Below are 22668 nucleotides of genomic sequence, written 5' to 3' on the forward strand. Positions count from 1 at the left end.
AAATAGCAAAATTGTTTACCTTGTAATAGGTGTTATCCCAGGACAGCAGGATGTAGTCCTCACATATGGGTGACATCATTGATGGAGCCCTATTGCGGAAAACTTTCTGTCAAAGTTTCTAGAAACTTTTGACTGGCACTCTGAGCCCACTGAGCATGCCCAGCATAACATGATATTTATTCTCTGCCACAGAGGTCTCCCTTCAGTCTCGTATGTAGCAATAAGCTTTAGCAAAAATAAAATAAAACGTATTGGACCCAACTCCACGGGGTGGCGGGTGGGTTTTGTGAGGACTACATCCTGCTGTCCTAGGTTAACACCTATTATAAGGTAAGCAATTTTGCTTTATCCCAGGCAAGCAGGATGCTAGTCCTCACATATGGGTGATTAGCAAGCTAGAGGCTGAGTCATTTTGTAGTGAAGCAAAAGTATTGTTGTTGAAAATGAGGCAGCTGAAGATCGCAGCAGGCTGGATGTAGAAGGAGTTGGGATTATACTGGAAACAAGTTCTTTAAGACAGATTGTCCGTAGGTTGATTCTTATCGTCCTTCTTTGTCCAAACAGTAATGAGCTGCAAAGGTGTGAAGAGAACCCCATGTTGCTGCTTTACATATGTCAAGAATTGGCACTGAACGATAGTGTGCTACTGAGGTTGACATTGCTCTTACTGAATGCGCCTTTACTCGTCTTGGAGAGGAAGGCCTGCTTTTTCATAGCAAAACTGTATGCAATCTGCTAGCCAATTGGAGAGAGTATGTTTACCCACTGCTTTACCCGGTTTGTTTGGATCAAAAGAAACAAAGAGTTGAGTGGATTTCCTGTGGACTGCAGTGCAGTCTAAGTAAAATGCTAGCGCACGCTTAAAGTCCAAGGTATGTAAGGCCCGTTCTCCTTGGTGAGAATGAGGTTTTGCAAAGAATGTGGGTAAAACTATGGATTGGTTCAAGTGGAATTCCGTAACTACCTTGGGGAGGAATTTTGGATGTGTTCAGAGAACCACTATGTCATGTAGGAATTTTGTATAGGGTGAGTACGTGACAAGTGCTTGTAACTCACTAACCCTTCTAGCTGATGTAATGGCTATAAGGAAGATAGTCTTCCATGTGAGAAATTTAAGATCACAGGAAGTCATGGGTTCAAAAGGAGAACGCATGAGCCTTGTTAAGACCAGATTAATGTCCCATTCTGTGGTAGGTGGTCGAATTGGTGGTTTAAGGTGAATTAAACCTCTCATAAATCTACTGACAAGAGGATGTATTGATATTGGTGCATCTCCCATCTTGTTATGGTAAGCTGAGATTGCACTTAAATGTACTCTTACAGATGATGTCTGGAGACCAGAATCTGAAAGATGGCATAAGTAGTCTAGTAGAGAAGTTGTGGGTCAGGAGAAAGGGTCAATCTTCTTTGCTATGCACCACAAGGTAAACCTTTTCCATTTCAAAGAATAGTTCTTTCGTGTTGAAGGTTTACGTGAAGCTATAAGCACTTGAGAGACATTGGTTGAGAGATTGAGAGGTTGCAGGATCAAGCTTTCAATAATCATGCTGTCAGGGATAGGGATTGAAGGTTGGGATGGCGCAACCAACCCTGATCCTGGGTTATGAAAGTGGGAACTACACCCAGGTGAATTGGTTCTCTGATCGAGAGGTCTAGAAGTGTGGGAAACCATACTTGTCGAGGCCAATATGGGGCTATGAGTATCATGGACCCCTTGTCCTGTTGTAGCTTCACTAGAGTTTTGGTTATGAGCGGTATTGGGGAATACGCGTACATAAGGCCTGAGTTCCAAGGGTGAGCAAAGGCGTCCTTGGCTGACTGGTGTTTCTGTCTGTGCAGAGCGCAGAACTTGTCCACTTTGTGATTCAGGCGTGATGCAAAGAGGTCTATTGTTGGTTGCCCCCAACGTTGAAATATCCTGGTCTCTACTAAGGGATCCAGGGACCACTCGTGTGGTTGGAACTGACGACTGAGGCGATCTGCAACTACATTGTGGATGCCCGTTAGATAAGTGGCCCGGAGAAACATGGAATGTGTCAGGGCCCAGTCCCAAATCTGTGCGGCTTCTTGACAAAGGAGATACGAGCCCGTACCTCCATTTGTTCAGGTACCACATGGCTACTGTGTTGTCTGTTTGAATTAGAACAGTTTTGTGTGAAAGGCAGTCCTTGAACGCACGTAGAGCATAATGTATAGCTCAAAGTTCCAGGAAATTGATTTGAAATGTCACTTCGAGTTTTGTCCAAGTACCTTGGGTCTGGAGATTGTCCATGTGAGCTCCCCAACCTAAGGTGGATGCATCTGTAGTTAAAGTTATCTGTGGGACTGGTTGTTGGAAGGGCAGGTCCTTGCGCAAGTTGTCCTTGTTCGCCCACCAAAGTAGAGATGAACGTAGCTGGTGGGTTACTTGAATTGGAGAGGACAGTGGTTGAATGGGTTGGATCCATTGTGATCTTAATGTCCATTGGGTTATTCTCATGGCTGGTCTTGCCATAGGAGTGACATGAACTGTGGAGGCCATGTGGCCTAGTAATGTCAGAAACTGATGAGCTGTTGGTTGTGTTTTCGAGTGTATCAAGTTTGCCAATAGGGAAAGTGTCTCTGCCCGATCGTCGGGTAGAAAGGCTTTTGGGAGGATGGTGTTCAATTCTGCTCCGATGAATTGAAGCAGGTGAGACAGAATGAGATGGGACTTTTGATAATTGATGAGAAAACCCATGGAGTGAAGTAGAGTAATCGTTCAACTGAGAGAAGCCAGAGCTCCTTGTTGAGATTGGCTTCTGATGAGCCAGTCGTCCACATAAGGAAAGACGTGGACACTTTCCTTGTGTAAGTGTGCTGCTATTACTGCCAGGCATTTGATGAATACTCTGGGAGCTGAAGCGAGTCCGAACGGTAGTACTCTGACTGGAAATGTTGATGACCCACCAGGAAGCGCAGATACTTGCAATAAGGAGGGAATATTGGAATGTGAGCGTAAGCGTCTTGTAGATCCAGAGAACAAAGTCAATCTCCTGTTTGAAGAAGGGAAAGCATGGTGCCCATAGAAACCATCCTGAACTTTTCTTTCCTTAGAAATTTGTTGAGATTCCTGAGGTCTAGGTTGGGACATAGGCCTCCAGTTTTCTTTGGAATGAGGAAATAATGGGAGTAGAATCCTCTGCCCTGCTGAGTCCGGGGCACCGGCTCTACGGCTCTGGCTCTCAGAAGGGTGGATAATTCTGCTTGTAGATTAATTATGTGATTTTCGCTTAGTGAAAGAGGTTTTGGCGGAGAATCCCTTGGAATTGAGCTAAAATTGAGTTGGTAACTTTGAGATATTATTGAGAGCACCCATTGGTCTGTTGTTATCTGTACCCAATGGTTGTAAAAGGAGGAAACTCGGCCTCCTACTGGTAGATCCGGTTGTTGGTTGTGGAGATGGCTTTGGTCTCTGGTGATGGCCTCAAAAGCCTGCAGCCGGACCTGTCTGTGGTGGAGGTTGAGGCCTAGCAGCTCTGGGTTGTCTGGGCTGAGATCTTTGCTGCGGCCGAGAAGATCTGCCCCTTGTTGTTGGAGGGTAATAACGCCTCTGCCTGTAGAAAGGTCTTCGAGATTCCTTCCTTGGAGGACGGTGAGATGATGATGCAGCAGAATCTTGCAGAACTGACAACAGTTGGCACAAGGTTTCGGTATGTTCTTTCAACTGGGCCACAGCAACCTGCACCTTTGAGCCAAAGAGGTTGTCCCCTACGCAAGGCAAATCAACCAGTTTTTCCTGGACCTCAGGCCTGAGGTCCGAGGCCTTCAACCATGCCCAGCGATGTGCACTTATTCCTGAGGCCACTACTCTGGAAGCAGTTTCAAAATTGTCGTAAGCGGCTCGGACCTCGTGTTTTCCAGCTTCTAGCCCTTTGTGTATGATGGCTTGAGCTGCTTCTTGGTACTGCTGTGGTAAAGAATTTGAGAGACCTTGCATCTGTTTCCACAGATTCCTCTGGTATTGCGTCATATATAGCTGATATGACTCAAACCTTGAATTGAGTATGGCTCCCTGATAGACTTTCCTGCCCAAGGAGTCCAAGAATCTGTGATCCTTCCCAGGAGGAGTGGAAGAATGAGGTCTTATTCTTTTAGACTTCTTTTGTGCAGACTCAACTACAACTGATTGATGTGGCAGTTGTGATTTTTGGTACCCAGGGAAATTCTGAACTAAATAAGTGGTGTCCACTCTCTTGTTTATGGATGGTATGGAGCATGGATGCTCCCAGAGTCTGTGCTGTAATTCTAACAGTACTTTGTGGACAGGGATGGCCAAAACTTCTTTTGGAGGGTCCACGAACTGTAGGACTTCCAATGTTTGTTGTCTTGTGTCCTCTTCTGATACCAAAATAAATGGTATGGTGTCTGCCATATCCTTGACAAAATTAGTGAAGGATAAATCTGCCGGTGGGGATTTCTTCGTCAGACATAAAACTCTCAGAAGAAGTATCCATGTGTCTGTCCTCCCAGGAATCGTATGGGTCTTCTTGACATGGAGAAGTGGGAGAAGACCTTGGTGGCTGAAAAAGCCCTGAAGGACCTGGCTGTGGATCATCCAGCGGTATCCGTCCAGGGATGTCTTCCTGTGGTTTGGCTGGAATCGGTTTTGGTGGTAGAGCATAGACGATTGTGTCGAACCTGTTCATAAGAAGCTGGAACAATGCTAATTCTGGCTGTCCTGGGGCCCCCACTGACGTTGGCATCGACGGGACTGGTTCCGGCATTGGGCCGGGCATCGGCGATGGTAGAGGCATCGGCGTAGGCAATGGCTTCGGTATTGGTACCGGCATCGGTGATGGCACCGGCATCGGTGCAGGCACCGGTATCGACATCGGCGAGGGCATCGATGGTCGATGGTCCTTCAATGCTTGGAGCACCGCTTGACGGATAAAATCTGTCAATTCCTCTATGATAGCAGGTGCAGGCAGAGCAGTTACACGTGGTGGTGGTGGAGGTGTTGTTGGTCCTTCCACAGGGCCCTGTGGAAGTTCGATGATTGGTGCATCGAGAGGAGGTGAAGGCCTCGGCATCGAAGGCCTTGGTGTTTCTTGAAGTCGAAGCTGTTTTGCGGTCGATTTCTCTGGGGAGAGAAGCGCCTCCGGGATCGACAGATGCCGATGCCGATGGCGATGCTTTGGTCGATGTTCCTCCGCTGACCTTGTCGATGCCAGGATGGGGTCAGTGATGAACGATCCCCCGAGTCTTCCGGACGACATTTTTTGAGGATTAAATGTTTCGAAACTCCGGCCGGAGATGATTGAGTAAACGTTGATGGGGAAGGCAAAAGTTGTAGATGGAATAAATGTTCCATCTTTTCTTGGCGGGCCTTTTGACCCTTCACGGTCATTTCAGCACACTTGGGACAGGCTGTTACATCGTGTGTTTGACAAAGGACACACTCGAGATGTGGATCGGTAATGGACATAGTCCTATTACAATTGGGACATTTTTTAAATCCCCTGGCCATATTTTCGTCGACAGCCATCGATGAAAATGAGAGAAAAAATGAGAGAAAATTATTTCTACTCAAGAGAGTAAAAAAGAGACTAAATTTACTCACCAGCCGGTGGAAACACGAGAGACCCCGATATGGGAGAGAAATAAATGTTTTTTAAATCTGATTTTTAGTCAGACAGTATGTGAGAAAACTCACACAGGCTCCTGCTCCACGATGCCAACAGCATCGCGGAAAAATGAAGACTGAAGGGAGACCCCTGTGGCAGAGAATATCATGGCATGCTGGGCATGCTCAGTGGGCTCAGAGTGCCAGTCAAAAGTTTCTAGAAACTTTGACAGAAAGTTTTCCGCAATAGGGCTCCATCAATGATGTCACCTATATGTGAGGACTAGCATCCTGCTTGTCCTGGGATAATTAGTAAAATGTGCATGAAAAAGAAATTACCAGTTTTACCAAACAGTTCACCAATTTGCCTGGTCTATCTGCAGCTCAGAAATACCCTTCTGGCTCTTCAACCTGAAGTCCCCCATGTCACCTAGACCCATCACCCAGTCAATTTTTCACTTTTAAATTGTTTACGATCACTTATGCCTGATATTGTGCAGAGATAAATATATGCAAGTAAAAGACTTATGCGTGCCACTTTGGCAGGTTTTAAAATAGTTACTTATGCGCATAAATGTTGGCCCCGCCCTGGAACACCCCTTTTTTACTTGCATTATGTTGCTCGCATACGCACATATATGCATGTACTTTGCTGCTTTTAAAATACAAACTGTTACAATCAGCCCATATACTTGCATGTATGGGTCTTTTTATGCAAGCAACTCTTAAAATTCACTTCTAGGTATATATTAATTAATGAATGGTCATGTTTGGAATATGTATTGTGTGTCCTCTTTAAGTAATGATAGGAAAAGGCTCATGTAGAGGGAGTATATTTGAGACCTATAAAGTTGATGTTCAAAGTTTTGGTGGGGGGATTCAGCAGGAGCCACCACGAGTCTGGGGTGCACAGAGTGCCTTTCCTCATCGAAAGGGCTCTTCAGGGTGCTTTCTTCCACAAGGCCCAGGATGCTAAAAGGGGTCTTCCCTTCTCCAGGGGAAACTTCTAGACCACCAGGATTTAGACCCAAAGAAGGAAGAAGTGAATATGGGCTCCATAGTCCATTGAGAGTCCCAGGATCCTCAATCCAGAAGACCTAAAGTTTGGGGAGTCAGAGATCCTTTACTGTTGCCGAAAGGAGCATCCTGGAGTTGTCCTGGTAGGTAAACAGTGGAGTGCCTCAGGGATCTGTACTTGGATGGTGCTTTTCAATATATTTATAAATGATCTGGAAAGGAATATGACGAATGAGGTTATCAAATTTGCAGATGATACAAAATTATTCAGAGTAGTTAAATCACAAGCGGATTGTGATACATTACCAGAGGACCTTGCAAGACTGGAAGATTGGGCATCCAAATGGCAGATGAAATTTAACGTGGACAAATAAAAGGTATTGCATTTAGGGAAAAATAACCGTTGCAAAAGTTACATGATGTTAGGTTCCATAGGTTCCATATTAGGAGCTACCATCCAGGAAAAAGATCTAGGCATCATAGTGGGTAATACATTGAAATCATCAGCTCAGTGTGCTGCAGCAGTCAAAAAGCAAACAGAATGTTAGGAATTATTAGGAAGGGAATGGTGAATAAAACAGAAAATGTCATAATGCCTCTGTATCGCTCCATGGTGAGACTGCATCTTGAGTACTGTTTACAGTTCTTTTCACCGCATCTCAAAAAAGATATAGTTGCACTGGAGAAAGCACAGAGAAGGGCGACCAAAATGATAAAGGGGATGGAACAGCTCCTCCATGAGGAAAGGCTAAAGAGGTTAGGACTGTTCAACTTGGAGAAGAGACGGCTGAGGGGGGATATGATAGAGGTCTTTAAAATCATGAGAGGTCTAGAATGGGTAGATGTAAATCGGTTATTTATACTTTTGGATAATAGAAGGACTAGGGGGGAACACCATGAAGTTAGCAAGTAGCACATTTAAAACTAATCAGAGAAAATTATTTTTCACTCAAAGGAAAATTAGTTCTTACCTGTTAATTTTCGTTCCTGTAGTACCACAGATCAGTCCAGACAGTGGGTTGAGCCTCCTTTCCAGCAGGTGGAGACAGACTAAAACTTGAAGGATGCCCTATATCAGGACAGAGCCTATCCTCTAACCCTTCAGTATAATGCATGTCAAAGCAGAAAAAGAAGAAAACCAAAGTAGGATCAAGCAAGCAACCAGAAAGCTCAATAGAGCCACTGTGGAACAATGTAAATAACATGGCCTAACTAACCGCTCTTGCATATCTTGGTACTTGGACAACCAAGGCTTCCGGTGTATTTGCTCAGCATTCTAGCACAAAAATGATGTCTTCAAATCTGCAACCTGCAAGAACAAGCTTCGAGAGGACAGAAAAGAGACAAACAGGGAAGGGAGTCTGGACTGATCCGTGGTACTACAGGAATGAAAATTAACAGGTAAGAACTAATTTTCCTTTCCCTGTACGTACCCGGATCAGTCCAAACAGTGGGATGTACCAAAGCTTCCCTAAACCGGGTGGGACCGAGACAGTTCCGCTCGAAGCGCTTGAAACCCAAAAGAACCAAAGAATGGAGCTTGCACATCCAGGCGGTAGCGGCGATCAAAAATATGCAAGGACGTCCAAGTGGCGGCACTGCAGAACTCCTACGGAGAGACCGAGTGAATGTTCGCCCCGAAAGTAGCTCGAGAAGGCAGAGAATGAGCCTGTTGGCCCTCGGGAACCGCCCAACCTTGACAAGAGAATCCGAGGAGGTCACTTCCGTCAAACACCACGCAATAGTGGTCCGAGGAGTCGGCTTACCCCGATTGGGCCCACTCCAGAGGACAAAAGATGGTCTGAGACAGAAGTCCTTGGTAACCTGAAGGTAGCGAAGTAGAACTCGTATGGTATCAAGTTTACGGAGATCGTTCCCAGGCGAAGGGGAAATGCAGGGAGTTCCGCCAACTGGTGGACATGGAGGTTAGAAGAACCGTCACTAAGAAGGAAGGACCCGTTAAGAGGGATACCCCGGAATCGGAAAATCACAAAAAAGGTTCCTGACAGGACAGCGCTTGGATCTCCGAGATCGTACGAGCAGAGAAGATAGAGACTGGAAAGACAGCCTTAAGGTTAAGAGCTATCAAGGTAGGTCAATGGAGAGTTTCGAACGGAGCTGCGCAGAGGGCCCGAGAGACAGACTAAAATGCTATGACGGGCAAGCGGCCGAGAAGGTGGACGTAGATGCTTGACTCCCTTCAAGCATCAAATCACAACCGGGTGGCCCGCTTAGTGACTACCATCCACCCGACTCAAGGGAGAGAGCCGAGAGGGAAGACCTGTACGTGATGAGAAAGAAGGAAAAACCCTCGGAAAAACCTTCTTGGCGAAGAGGAGCTAACGAGATTGGGACGGAGTACGTTGAGAAACCCGACTCCGCACAAACAGACCCAAACACGTTCCAGGGAGTCGACCGCTTCCGGGCCCGCAACAAGAGGGAAATGACCGTCCCCTAATAGCCCTTGCACCTTAGACATCGCCGTTCCAAAGCCAGGCCGGTAGCCAGAAGCGAATGACCTGGTCGAAAAATACAGGTCCCTGACGAGGGAGCCGAGGAAGATGGCGTAGCCACAGAGGTCTGCCTGGCACTAGGTTGAGAGAGATCCATGAAACTAAGGTCTGCGCGGCCACTCTGTAGCCACCAGGGCCACAGGACCCCGGTGGGGTTCTATTCTTCTGAGAACTTTCCCGACCAGGGGCCACAGGGGGAGCACGTACAGGGGGAAGACCATCGACCAAGGGGGAACCACAGTATCTACGCCCTCCGAGCCGTGTGCCCTCCAGCGGCAGAAAAACCAATTGGCCTCGGTATTGCAAAGGGTCGCCATGAGGTCCAGGTGGGAGGGGACCACCTGTCGACGATGAGGTGCATGGCCATGTGAGCGAGTTTCCAGTCCCCCGGATCGTGCGACGGCCGACTGAGAAAATCAGCCTGAACATTCCCCGTGCCCGCGATGTAGAAGGCCGGCGGGCACTGGAGATGTCGCTCTGCCTCGGTGAAGAGACAGATGGTTTCCAGGGCATCAGTAGAATGCGGGCGCCTTCTGGGCGGTTGACGTAAGCCACTATGGTGGATTTGGCGGACAAGACCCGTATCGCCTTGGCGCGGATGAGGGCGAGAAACTTCAGAAAAGCTAGGACCACCGGACGAGACTCCAAGCGAAGGATGTGCCAGCGAGACTGGGTTGTCGGCCATATCCCCTGGGCATGCTGGGAGAGTCAGACCGCACCCAGCACAAGAGACTGGTAGCCGTGGGTACTATCGGCCATGGAGGGAGTTGGAGAGGAATTCCCGGTAGCAAACAAGGAAGGGAAAACCCCCACTGTAAGGCGGCAACAGTAGAGCCCAAAAACGGTAGGACTGTGTGAAACTGTGCCGCCACTGGCTACCAGTGGGATAGCACCGTCGACTGGAACGGGCGCATAGGAGCAAGGGCCCAAGGACCGAGGTCGATGGCAGGAGCCAAGGAGTCCGAGACACTACAGGTAGGCAGAAGCCGTCGGAGAAGGCAGCAAGATACAATCCTGAGGCTTGTGATCAACTTGAGAGCCTGCGTGCGCAGGGCAAGAGAACCCTGCCCACCCGGGTGACGAAATGGGCTCCCAGGAACCCGAAATCCTGGAAGGGCTGAAGGTTGCTCTTGGAGAAGCCAGCACTCCCCCGAGAGACGCGGGAAGAGCCAACATGCGATCCACCGCCTGCCGGCAGGGAGCCACCACCATGGGCCAGATGAGTCAGGCAGCCAGGTAGGGGAAAAGAAGGATACCTTCCCTGCGGGGAGCTGCCACCACCGCCACCATGACTTCGGGGGAGATGCGAGGTGCCGTTGCAATATCAAAAGGAAGGTCCCTGAACTGAAGTCTAAGCGAACGCGAAGAGACTATGGTAGCTGCGATGAACTGGAAAATGGGAGACTCCGCAGTCAAAACGAGTGAGGCGAGGAACTCTCTGGGGCGAGAATGACACGAGGACCACTCGCCAAGTTGCCATGTGGAAAAAAACGGGATCTTAAAAGCCCGGTTGACTCATTTAAGGTCGGAGAACGAACGAATACCCATCCTGTCGGGGAACGACGAAGTAAATAGATAACTGGCCTGCGGCAAGCACTCTGGCAGGACCCGGGATCACCAGACCCAGACACAGAAGCCTGGAAGAGGTGTGCTGCACCGCTTGACACTGGGACCGACCGCACGGGGAAAAAGGAAAAGGGGACCCCGAGAGTCTCAAGCAAGCGAAAGCATACCCAACTCCAAGGACGTCGAAGACCCAGTGGGCTGACATGATTGTGACCCAATTCACGAACAACAGGGAAGAGACCGCCTAGGAAAGGGCCGAGGAACGAGTCCAGCGAACTTCATTGTGTGGTAGGCGTAAGGATGTAGTGCGTGGGCTGGCCCCCGCAAGAGGGACGGCACCCATGAGAAGGCTGCGACCAAGCCTGCGAATAAGAGGAAAACCCCCGGAGGAGTCGCCCTGCTCGCGTGGGGTATACCGTTGCCGGCCTCGAAAACGCGTTCGAGAGGGATGGGATGATTGCGGACGGTCCTCCTGAAGCTTATGGACCTTACCTTCCCCTAAGAACCCATAGCTTCTCAAGGTCCTTTATAAAGAGCAGCTTACCTTTGAACGGCAACGTGCCCCACTGGGATTTGGAGGACGGAGCGGCCGACCAATGGCACAGCCAGAGGAGCCGATTGGCGAACGTCGCCGAAGCCATCACTGTTGTCCGGACGCGGAGAAGGTTGAATGCGCAGCCTCTGTCGTCTGGATGCGGAGAAGGTTGTATGCGCAGCCTCTGCCCACGGGACCTGCCCGCAGCATGAGACTGCTGCAAATAGCCGCACGCACCCCTAGCGCCAGAACATCGAAAGTGCGCTTCACACGAGACTCGAGTATGCGGACCTGGGCGGCTTGGAGCCGGGGAAAAAAAACCTCTGGTATCGTGCCCGCAGAAAGTAGTCCACGGGGGGACTATAATGTTTTGTTTTGGTTTTTTTGTTTGTTTGGGGTTTTTTTTTAAGCATACCTCCGGGTGGGGGAGCTTGTCCAGGGCACGACCCGCCTGCCATTCCCGCAGGCGCAGCAACTTGTGCAAGGGAGGAAGGGGAAGGCGCTTGCCGAATCCCTAATTCCCGCCAGGACTTGGTCCATATCCATGGGCAAGAAGCCGTAAGGGTGCCCATAAGACCCTTGGGACGTCCCTCCCTAGGGATGAAAGGTATTCTTCTCATCCGGATTGGCGGCAGGGTTCGGGGGCACCCCGGGACCACCCGCTTCCCAAGGAACCCCGGGGGCTCCACAGCCGACCTAAACATCAACGGTGCGGAGAAAAAATTCTTTTTTTTTTTAAAATAGATATTTATCTATTTATTTTGTTGGGGGGAGTCAAGGGGGGGCCTTCCCCCTCCTCCTGCTGGCTAACTAAAGAAGATCTGCGCAGGAGGAGGGCACACAAGGGAAAAAAACGAGCCCTAGAAGTCCCAGGAAGGGGAGGCGAGGGGGTGTTAGGGAACCCAACCTGGGGGGCCAGGGGGCTGAAATCGGGGGGGGGGGGGGGGGGTAGCTACAAAAAAATCGGCCCCCCAGCCCCAGGGAGCTCCGAAAACAAAGCCGATAAAAAATTCATAATGGCGGCCGTTCCTGGGCTTCCCGACCCGGGAAAGGCCTGTCCAAGCTGTGGGGGGTCAATCCCCAGGCTAAATTTGCCTGCCCTGCCGATGGGGGACCTTCCCCACCCGGCAGGGAGGCACAGAAGAAGCCCCTGCACAGAAAATTCGAAGAGAGCTGCAGAGAATAAAAGCAGGCTGTCTGCTGCAGCAAGAGAGAGCTGCACTGAAGAAAAAAAAAGCTGCAGAGAAAAAAATTTGATTGACAGCCTGGAGGCCCGGAATGAAGCAGGGGGGGATCCTGCTGACTCCTGCCTGTCTGGCTGCCGGTACAAGCCCAGGTGAGGAACAAAAGGAAAAATATTGGTCCGCTGCTATAGATAAGTATTAAAAGTACTAGAAATACTTTAAAACTTAACCTGTGTCTGTGTCTCTGGAAACTTTTTTTTTTTTTTTTAACTGAGCACAGCAGCATAAATGTAAGACCCTTCGGCAGCCAGAGGTAGGGAGACGAGACCCGGAGAGCCCCGGACCCCACACCTGGAAGCGATAACGGACACAGGCTGTGCACTGCACAAGGGGCCAAGCCCCCTGAGCCCGGCAAGAGCCAGAAGACGGAGCCGTCTCCTGAAGAAAAATTCTGCAGACTTTCTAACCAACCTGCCAATGTTATTAAAACAGGAAGAACAAATCACAAAATTCCTAAGGAATAAGTACTTGCTTGATCCGTAAGGAAAAGAAGAAGGAAAAGGCTGACCAGCCTAGAGCAGAGAACGAAGGGTGAGCTGCTGCACCTGCTGGAGACAGACGAATACTGAAGGTTTAGAGGATAGGCTCTGTCCTGATATAGGGCATCCTTCAAATTTTAGTCTGTCTCCACCTGCTGGACTGTCTGGACTGATCCGGATACGTACAGGGAACGCACAATTAAGTTCTGGTATTTGTTGCCAGAGAATGTGGTTAGTGCAGTTAATGTAGGTGGGTTTAAAAAAGGTTTGGATAAGATCTTGGAGAAGTCCATTAACTGCTATTAAACAAGTTGACTTAGAGAATGGCCTCTGCTATTAATTACATCAGTAGCATGGGATCTTCTTAGTGTTTGGGTACTTGCCAGGTTCTTGTAGCCTGGTTTGGCCACTGTTGGAAACAGGATGCTGGGCTTGATAGACCCTTGGTCTGACCCAGTATGGCAATTTCTTATGTTCTTATGATACTGTCTTGCCCTAGGCAGGAGAAAAGAGTTATAAGACTAATAAAAGATCTGTGATGATGAGACTATTTGAAGAGAGCTCTGAGGGAATTGTGAGTAATATATTCTACTAAAGTGGAGAGATGAGAAGTGATAATGTATTTTTCCTATAAAGCACATTAAGATCAAACACGAAGGAAGAAAGGTTTGTTGGTTTTGCTGTGGTTGATACTGCTATAGCCTTGCTGTGAAATCCTGTGAACCCTGATTAAATCAGTGACATTATTTTTGTAAAATCTGACTGCTGGGGAATCCTAGAATGTACAATAAAAGTTATGTTGTTTGAAGATCCAAGTGAGACCCTCCTTCAATCAAGGTGTAGGGGTGCAGTCAGAGAGGTCACAGAGGCATTTTCAAAAGATGCCTCTGAGTCTGGTCCACTACACTTGTCCATTTTTATTTTTTGAACCCATCTAGAGATTGGTGCTCACCTCACAAACAGGCATCAGACCCTCTATCATTTTATGTCCCTGTCATGCAGTTACAATAATAAAAATTGATGAAGTGAAATCAAATAAAATTCTGCCAGAAAATGAGGCCATGGAGTCACTAATGCTCATCTGGGGAAAAAAAAAAGGGGTGGGGGAGGTGGCCTTGAACAGCAGCAACAGCAAACAGGAAATGACTTAAATCCTGTGTAACCTGTTCTGTACTTTTCAATATTCATGCTGTGGTTTCAGACAGCAAGGTGGAATTTCTTTACCAATAAAAAGTATTTTGATAAACAAAAATTATTTTTAAAAAGCCTAACTAATGAAATTACTGGGATGATCAAGGCTTGCAGCTAAAGGAGGCACATTTACAAAGAAAACGCAAAAAAACCACCAAAAAGACAAAGTGACAACAATGCATGTCCAATCACATGAGCAGACAAAACATGACTGAGGAGGACTGTGCAAGGCTGCTGCTCATGAACATTTGCACATGCTCAGGAAAACCTAGACTTTTCTAAGTTTTCAGAGACATTTTCCATGTTGGTGCCATCACTTATGTGCAAGGCTGATCTATCCTGATTGTTGATGAAGAAAGGTTGTAACAGAGCATTGAGATAGAATACATGGCTTCATCTAGCAAATTCAAGGCAAAATTTTAACAATTCAGTAGTAATTCAACTCCAGTATTACACATAGCTTATCGATATCTAAGAATGAGCTTGCCCATCATGCATCTTTAAGAGGTCCTGTCAAACAGTCATGCAAGTCTGATTGCACAGTACACAATTTTTCAAACTTTCAGAGAAAAAACACATTATAATACCATTATAACAGTAAGATCAAAATCTTAAAAACAAGGTTCATCCTCTTTATTTTAAAAAAAAGTCATATTTAAGGATTCCAGGAGAAAGTAATCTTGTTTTTATTACTTACTTATTTACTGATTAATTTACCTCAATGCCAATCAGTGCCACAAATAATCGCAAGATATCATTAGTACCCTCAAAAATACGGAAAATCCGTAGGTCCCTCAAGATTCTTTCAACACCAGCCCCCTGAAAAAGGCAATTATACACATTTTATTCTGTGTGATAACACAGAATTTAAAAAAACATATTAATTTATTGCTATAATCTTGGAAATAAATAATCTTTTACCTTCATAAATCCCATTCCTCCCATCACTTGAATACATTCATCAGTGACATACCAGGCAGCTTCCTAAGTATAGAATAAATACATTAGAAAAGGAGAACCTTAATTTTTCAATATCACAAAAATGTTTGCAAAAAAGACTCAAGGAAAGCTACCGTTTACCCTTGAGAATGAGCAACAAGGATTTGGATCTACCAGGTATTTCCTAATGGCCTGGATTGTCACCATTGAAGACAGGATGCTGGGCAAAATAGACTTTTGGTCTGACCCATAATGGCACATCTGATATTCTAATGACCTAATATTACATGAATTTTTTTTTACTTGGCAGTTTCCTCCTGCTCCTTTGGGTTTCTAGCTTATTCTGAACTAGGACTGGGATCCAAGCACTATAAGCTTTCATTCCCAACTAAACAAAGTTGCTTACCTGTAACAGGTGTTCTCCATAGAAAGCAGGACAAATCAGCCACACAAGTATGTGACATCATCCAATGGTGCCAATGCAGCATGTGCTCCCTCAGAGCTCAGAAAAACAGTCCTTCTGAGCATGTGCAGGTGTTCTTGCAAAGTTGCCGTTGCACAAGTCTCCTCAGTCTTTTTACAAGCTATTCTTCAACTCCCCGAGATAGTGGGAGGGATTGTGTGGCTGATTTCTCCTGCTCTCTATGGAGAACTTTGTGGAAAAGCAGGACCATATCAGTCACACAAATGAGGACTCCCAAGCTGAGGGTTGCATGAAATAGTTTTTAAACTGCTTTAGTAACGAGGTACTGCAAACTTGAATTTAAAAAGATGTAACATTTCATTCCCAACTAAACAAAGTTGTTTACCTGTAACAGGTGTTTTCCATAGACAGCAGGACAAATCAGCCACACAAGTATGTGACATCTTCCAATGGTGCCAATGCAGCATGTGCTCCCTCAGAGCTCAGAAAAACAGTCCTTTGTTAGATATCTCCTCCTGTAGAGGGAGGAGTTAGCAATCTGTTATAAATCTCCTCCTGTAGAGGGAGGAGTTAGCAATCTGTTACTAATCTGCTGCTCAGAGTTAGCAATCTGTTAGCGATCTGCTCCTCCAGAGGGGAGGAGTTCACTCTGTTATCGATGACGCCGCCAGGAGGGCGGAATCAGCAATTTGTTATCAATGCTGTTTCCCCAAGGGGAGGAGCTAGCAATGTGTAATATTCCATAGGAGGAGTTAATAATCCATTGTGGGTTGGCTCCCACAGAGTGGTAGTGTAAAGAATAAACACTTAATGTAAATTGGTGAATCCCTGGGCCGATGGCAGATGACAGCGCCCCCAGGAGGATATCTTGAGAGGGACCACCAGCTAGGCTGGAGTATGGAGACAAACGCAGATTGTTCTTTATTAGACAGGCAGTAGAACCACCAGAGGTGGTAGTAGTGAGCTGATGTGCCCGGCAGGGCTGAAATCCCTCTAAGTCTGGAATTGCGGTCTCTGGGTTGCTGAGCTGTAGAGAGAGACTATAGACAGTGAGTAGACAGGATATGCCAGATACATAACCTGTAGTAGATGTTACACTCACAATTGTAGCTATCTGTAATGGCTTCTATGCAACAGAGAGTCTTCAGTATATTCAGGAACAGGAGCCATAGGCGAGTACTGGTTCCTATATGCAGTCTGGAATGAGAACTTACAATATCTGTGTATGAGATGGCTTATGGAAAAGAAGAGAGTCTTTGGAGGGTTTTAGGAACATAAGCCCTCGTGGAGCGAGTACCGGTTCCTATCTGTAATCTATAATAGAATTCAAAATATATATATATATATGATAGCTTCTGATATAGAAGAGAGTTGAGAAGGGATATAGGAACGTGGAGCGAGTACTGGTTCCTATCTGCAATCTGCAATAATGACTCACGATCTCCGTACCTGCGATAACGTCTTAGACAGAAGGGAGTCTTCGGAGGTTAGGAACATAGGCCCTCGTGGAGCGAGTACCGATTCCTATCTGTAATAGAACTCACAGTATTCATGTCTGCGATCGCTTCCAGGGAGTAAGGAGTCTCCTGAGCATTCAGGGACGTAGGCCCTCGTGGAGCGAGTACCAGATCCTGTCTTCGTAATCTGAAATCAAGAAGAGAGAGAGCGGAGCCCCCGAGGAGCGGGTACCCCTAGGTAAGCTGGTGGAGGCAGAGTAGCGGAGAATGAATTCCCCGAGTGCAAGTAGTCTTGGACAGCCGAAGCTAGTCCAACAGAGTCCCTTGCTAACTCACTTAGGAGTAGCAAGCAAAGACCTTTTAAAGTGGAAGCGGATGACGTCACTACAGGGGTTCGCCCCCGAGGGACGCGCCCTTGCTGTTACATCTCTGGAGCGCGCACGCATGCCCTTACGTCATCAGGAACATGGCGGATCCGCAGCGTCAGGCCAGCCCGGGGATTCCAGGAAGTATGGCGAGGAGAAGCCGCAGCAGCATCTGTCCGTCAGACCCAAAGAGAGTCGCCACTAAGGTAGAGAGGGTGGAGCAAGGGCGAGAACAGGCACGAATGCAACACCTTCTGAGCATGTGCAGGTGTTCTTGCAAAGTTGCCGCTGCACAAGCCTCCTCAGTCTTTTTACAAGCTATTCTTCAACTCCCCGAGATAGTGGGTGGGATTGTGTGGCTGATTTCTTCTGCTCTCTATGGACAACTTTGTGGAAAAGCAGGACCATATCAGTCACACAAGTGAGGACTCCCAAGCTGAGGGTCGCATGAAATAGTTTTTAAACTGCTTTAGTATACGAGGTACTGCAAACTTGAATTTAGAAAGATGTAACATTTGGCTGGCTGCACTCATCCCGGGACACCATGAGCTGTCATCACAGCAATGACGCCGCGATACCTTCCTCCTCGGTTTCTGCAGGTTGCCCTAGGCACAAGCATGTCACCTAACACCTAATATAGACCCTGGAGTGGGAACTGCAGTGCAGTGCACAGGGATTTAAACCCCAGCCACATTTTAGCTGAGGCCTCAGCAACAGATCCTGTGCCTGCCTCATTATCCTGCTTGTCTTGCTGTGTCTTATCCATGCCCTTGCCCTGCCTGTCTTACCCTGTCTTGTCCCTCGGTGCCTTGTGTGTCTTGGCCTGATTCTCCAGTTCTGACCTCTGCCTTGGATTCTGACTTTGTCTACTCGCTGTCCACCCTGACCCTTGGCCTGGACCCAGATATTATTCTCACTGCTTACCCTGAACCTTGGCCTGGACCATCATCATCATTTTTAATCTGGATCAATTAGAATAAATATTTTACTTTCCAAAGCATCGGTCTTGTTCTGTATTTTTCAAGTCAAAAGTGATATTCTGTCTAGAATCATCTTCCAGGCAGTAATATTTAATAAAGGTATGGATAGAAGATCAAGTAGCAGCTTTGCAGATTTCTTCTGTTGAAACCAAGCAAAGTTGTGCAAAGGAAGTCGCAATGACTGTTACCTAACGTCCTTTAAACTTCTTATTGTGACTTTGAAGGCCTGCCTTAGTATTGCAGTTCGAAATAGTCAGATTTCCACATGGAGAGAGTTTGTTTCATGACTTGTTTTATTAAGTTAAAGGAAAAAAACAATTGAGAGGATTTTCTGTAAGTTACTGATCTTTCCAAATAGAACAATAAAGCTCTTCTACAGTCAAGAATATGAAGAACTTGTTCACCTCTATTTGTATGTGGTTTTGTGAAAAAAGTTGGTAGAACTACAGATTGATTTAAAATAATTTGGGAAACCATATTTGGCAAAACCTTTGGATGTTTTATTAACACTAACTTATTCTTAAAAATTTGTGTATAGGCAGAGTGCACTGCCAAGGCTTGTAGTTCACTTATTCTACATGTTAAAATTACGGCTCTACTTCCTCACCGGGATGGACAGCTGCGTCTTGAGCTCCGATGCCCCCCAATAGCCCCAAGATAGCGCGGCAGTTTTGCTGACCATCGGCTCAGGAGAGATCCTGGAGCCACTGGGACTCTAACGCAGCAGTTTTGGTGGCAGGCAAAGACGGATGGTGGTGGATTGTCAGGAGGCAAACATCAATGCGGTGAATCCAAGATGGCACCCGGACCGCTGCCCTGCCCCCCTTGCCGAGAGCCTGAGTGAAGGGATCCCGTGGCGCTTCGCCTCTGCAAGCCTTCGGGGCCTTTGTGCCGACTCTGCAATGCTTGCGGAGCGGAAAGAGGCGGGCAGCGGACAGACCTACAGGGGAAGAAGCACCTGGCACATGGTGACTGCCTTTGCAAGGTACTGTAATGAGCAGGCAAGGGGGCTGGAGGTTGAGACCCCTTAATTGTAGTGCCAACGGCTTTGCATTGGGAGCCCTTGCAGCGGACCTTCTCGCCCCTGCTGTCTGTTTGTGAGGGAGGAAGGCGGACTGAGCCCTGACTCTGGCCTGGTGCCTTGACCATACAGGCTGATACTACCGCTGGAGCCGCAACACAAGCTTAGGCCCTCCACTCTGTGACTCGGATCATCTGCCTGGAGCTTTTCTCCAGAAATCCTTCACTGAACGCCTTCAGAAATCCTCAACTAAACAGACCTAGCGCCCTACATTCTGACCCCCCCCCTGCTCCGCGGTCCCTGACATTACCCACGAGGAGCGGGCGATACGACAGCAAAGTGCGCGGAAGAGTGCTGTGTGCCGTCCTCGCCACCCCATTTCCAAGATGGCGGAAGCCCCTGCCAGTACCAAGGTCTTAGACTCTCTCTCTGTGGATGCCTTGCTTCAGATTTCTCAAAGTGTCACAGGGGCACTAGATCTTCGTCTTACTAAGATACAAGCTTATATGGAAGACATCAAATTGGCCCTGGAGGGGCAAAATAAACGATTGGACGAGGCGGAACATGTCCTATCAGACCATGGCGATCGACTGGGGGAGTCGGAGCGCCACATGGAAGCGTTACAGGCTACTCAAAAGGACTTGCTAGCTAAAATCGAGGACTTAGAAGATAGAAGTCGGCGGAATAATATCCGTATCATTGGGGTGCCTGAGTCAGTTAAGGATGGTGAGCTGCCTAACTTGGTGGAGGCCTGGCTGCCTGCGCAGCTTGGTCTGGATTTTTCTGCAGCCCCACTGATTTGCGAGCGAGTCCACTGTGTCAGTGTGCTGCGGGAAGGCCCAGGCCGGGCTCAAAAAACTCAGATTATGCGAGCTTCCAAACAGTAGGCTACCCTAGACTACCAAGGTCACAAGATCCTCCTCTTCAACGACTTTTCGGCTGCAATGACAGCGCTGCGGAAAAATATGTCCCCAGTTTGCACGAAATTACACAAGCAGGGCATTCAAATCGGACTGCTTTACCTGGCCAAGCTACGCGTCTTCCATGATAATAAGGTTCTTTTTTTCACCTCTAAGGATGACACAGAGCAGTTTAGTGCCACCTTACCAAATGCCGGCGGAGAGTGAAGGGCAGTTTCAGGCTGGCTTTGTTTGCCTCTTCATTTCTGTTGGGAGCCCTCTAGTTTGCGCTCCGGTTCTTTTTTTTTTTTTATTTGAAGTATTCCCTTGATTGATGGCCATGGAATTTGCCTCCAGTCTGTACATCTGTGGCATGTTGTACCTGGACCTGTAACTTTATTTTGGGACTTCACATTGGGGCTATAGTTTCTGAGCCCCCCCAGGTCTAGAGCACGATACTCTGCAATTGATTCCACAGGCTTATGTTATTTCTGAAAGGATTTTTTACAATGGTGCTAGCATTTGAGAGGGGTCGGGGGGGCTTGGGGGGGACTAGAGGAGAGCTTTTCTCCACCATCCCACACAATAGGGGGGGGGGGGAGTGGCTCTGGGCCTCTTGGGGCGCGTGACTGTGGTGTAGGTGGTGTGTGTCTGTGTATGGGTGCGGCTGGGGAGTGTGAATGGGGGTGTGTGTGTTCAAGAGTTCTGGAGAACCAGAGGGGGGGTAGGAGGGGGATGGGGACCAGGGACCAAGATCTATTCTGCCTATCTTTGTGCACTTTTGTGGCCTAGGCTGGGGGGCCACAAGGTGTGGGATGATGTGGAGCTGGAGGCCTTCTTTTGGGCTCTCCTAGTAACTGCTTTTGTTAAGGAGCGACATGGCGAAGGTTAGCGTTAACACTTTAAATGTGGATGGCGTCCACTCTCCTCTAAAGTGGAAGAGGCTACTATCTATGTTTAGTCGTATGCATTCCCAAGTTGTTTTTCTCCAGGAGACTCATTTGTGTGATGATGAGCATCGCAAACTCAAACGAGAGTGGGTGGGCCAGTGTATATTCTCCTCCTATACAGCACGCAAGCGGGGTGTTGCCATCCTCATTCATAAGCAGCTGCCTTTTCGCCTTACTAAAACTTGTCATGATACAGAGGGACTTTATGTGATAGCGGCTGGGGTCTTAGGTCAACAGAAGATAGTTTTTTGTAATATTTATGGCCCCAATATCTATTCCCAAGCCATTTTTTCCTACTTGGTGGGACTGTTAGCAGATTTTTCTGACCATGTCTTGGTGGTGGGAGGGGATCTGAATGTCGTAGCCGATAAACGAATAGACTGTAAACCCCCTGAACTTGGTATAACTAAGGATCAGGAAGGGGGAGTGAACTTCTTGTGCAATGAACTGCAGCTATTAGATGTGTGGCGGGTCCTAAACCCTGGCAAACTTGACTTCACATTTTACTCTAACCCACACCAAGTGTTCTCAAGGCTGGATTACTTGCTTGATTCAGATAAATGGTTTGTTAGAGTGGAGGAGGCTAACATTGGTGTTCGTACTCTTTCTGACCACTCCCCGGTCACTGTCCAGCTTTGGTGTGATCCGGGAGTCCGACCCCCATTTTCTTGGCGCATGCGGCCCAATCTATTTAGGGACGAAGTGTTTTGTGCTCACCTATAGGCTTGTTGGAAGGAGTATATGTTACTCAATTCTACCCCGGCCATTTCCTCGGCGACCTTATGGGAAGCAGGGAAAGTGGTAATGCGCGGGGAAATCATCGCGTACGTGGCTAGGGCCAACCGTCAAAGAAATGCTGAGATTCTGCGGCTTACTCAGGTCCTCAAAACCACACAGCAGCGTCATGTGGTTGATATGACCCCGTCTGCTAAGGGTCAAGTTGATCAAGTTAGGGGTTAAAGGGGCACTTAGAGAAGATAAGGCCATCGTGGAAAGATTAAATGATTTCTTTGCTTCGGTGTTTACTGAAGAGGATGTTGGGGAGGTACCCGTACTGGAGAAGGTTTTCATGGGTAATGATTCAGATGGACTAAATCAAATCACGGTGAACCTAGAAGATGTGGGAGACCTGATTGACAAACTGAAGAATAGTAAGTCACCTGGACCGGATGGTATACACCCCAGAGTTCTGAAGGAACTAAAAAATGAAATTTCAGACCTATTAGTAAAAATTTGTAACCTATCATTAAAATCATCCATTGTACCTGAAGACTGGAGGATAGCTAATGTAACCCCAATATTTAAAAAGGGCTCCAGGGGCGATCCGGGAAACTACAGACCGGTTAGCCTGACTTCAGTGCCAGGAAAAATAGTGGAAGGTGTTCTAAACATCAAAATCACAGAACATATAGAAAGACATGGTTTAATGGAACAAAGTCAGCATGGCTTTACCCAAGGCAAGTCTTGCCTCACAAATCTGCTTCACTTTTTTGAAGGAGTTAAT

General features: G+C 47.5%; 1 protein-coding gene across 6 annotated transcripts in view; it reads right to left on the reverse strand.

The window, feature by feature from the left end:
• LOC115099048 (very long-chain specific acyl-CoA dehydrogenase, mitochondrial-like) overlaps positions 1-22668 on the reverse strand; it is a 490244-nt gene that overhangs the window by 144980 nt on the left and 322596 nt on the right. For all 6 annotated transcript variants that reach the window (XM_029616323.1, XM_029616322.1, XM_029616317.1 and 3 more), the window contains 2 exons: positions 15051-15113; positions 14847-14948 (listed from right to left, as the gene is read on the reverse strand). In XM_029616323.1, coding sequence (XP_029472183.1) covers positions 14847-14948; positions 15051-15113 — 165 coding nt within the window. The remainder of the gene's footprint in view (positions 1-14846; positions 14949-15050; positions 15114-22668) is intronic.

Source organism: Rhinatrema bivittatum, chromosome 9 (assembly GCF_901001135.1).
Source record: "Rhinatrema bivittatum chromosome 9, aRhiBiv1.1, whole genome shotgun sequence".
NCBI lineage: Eukaryota > Metazoa > Chordata > Amphibia > Gymnophiona > Rhinatrematidae > Rhinatrema > Rhinatrema bivittatum.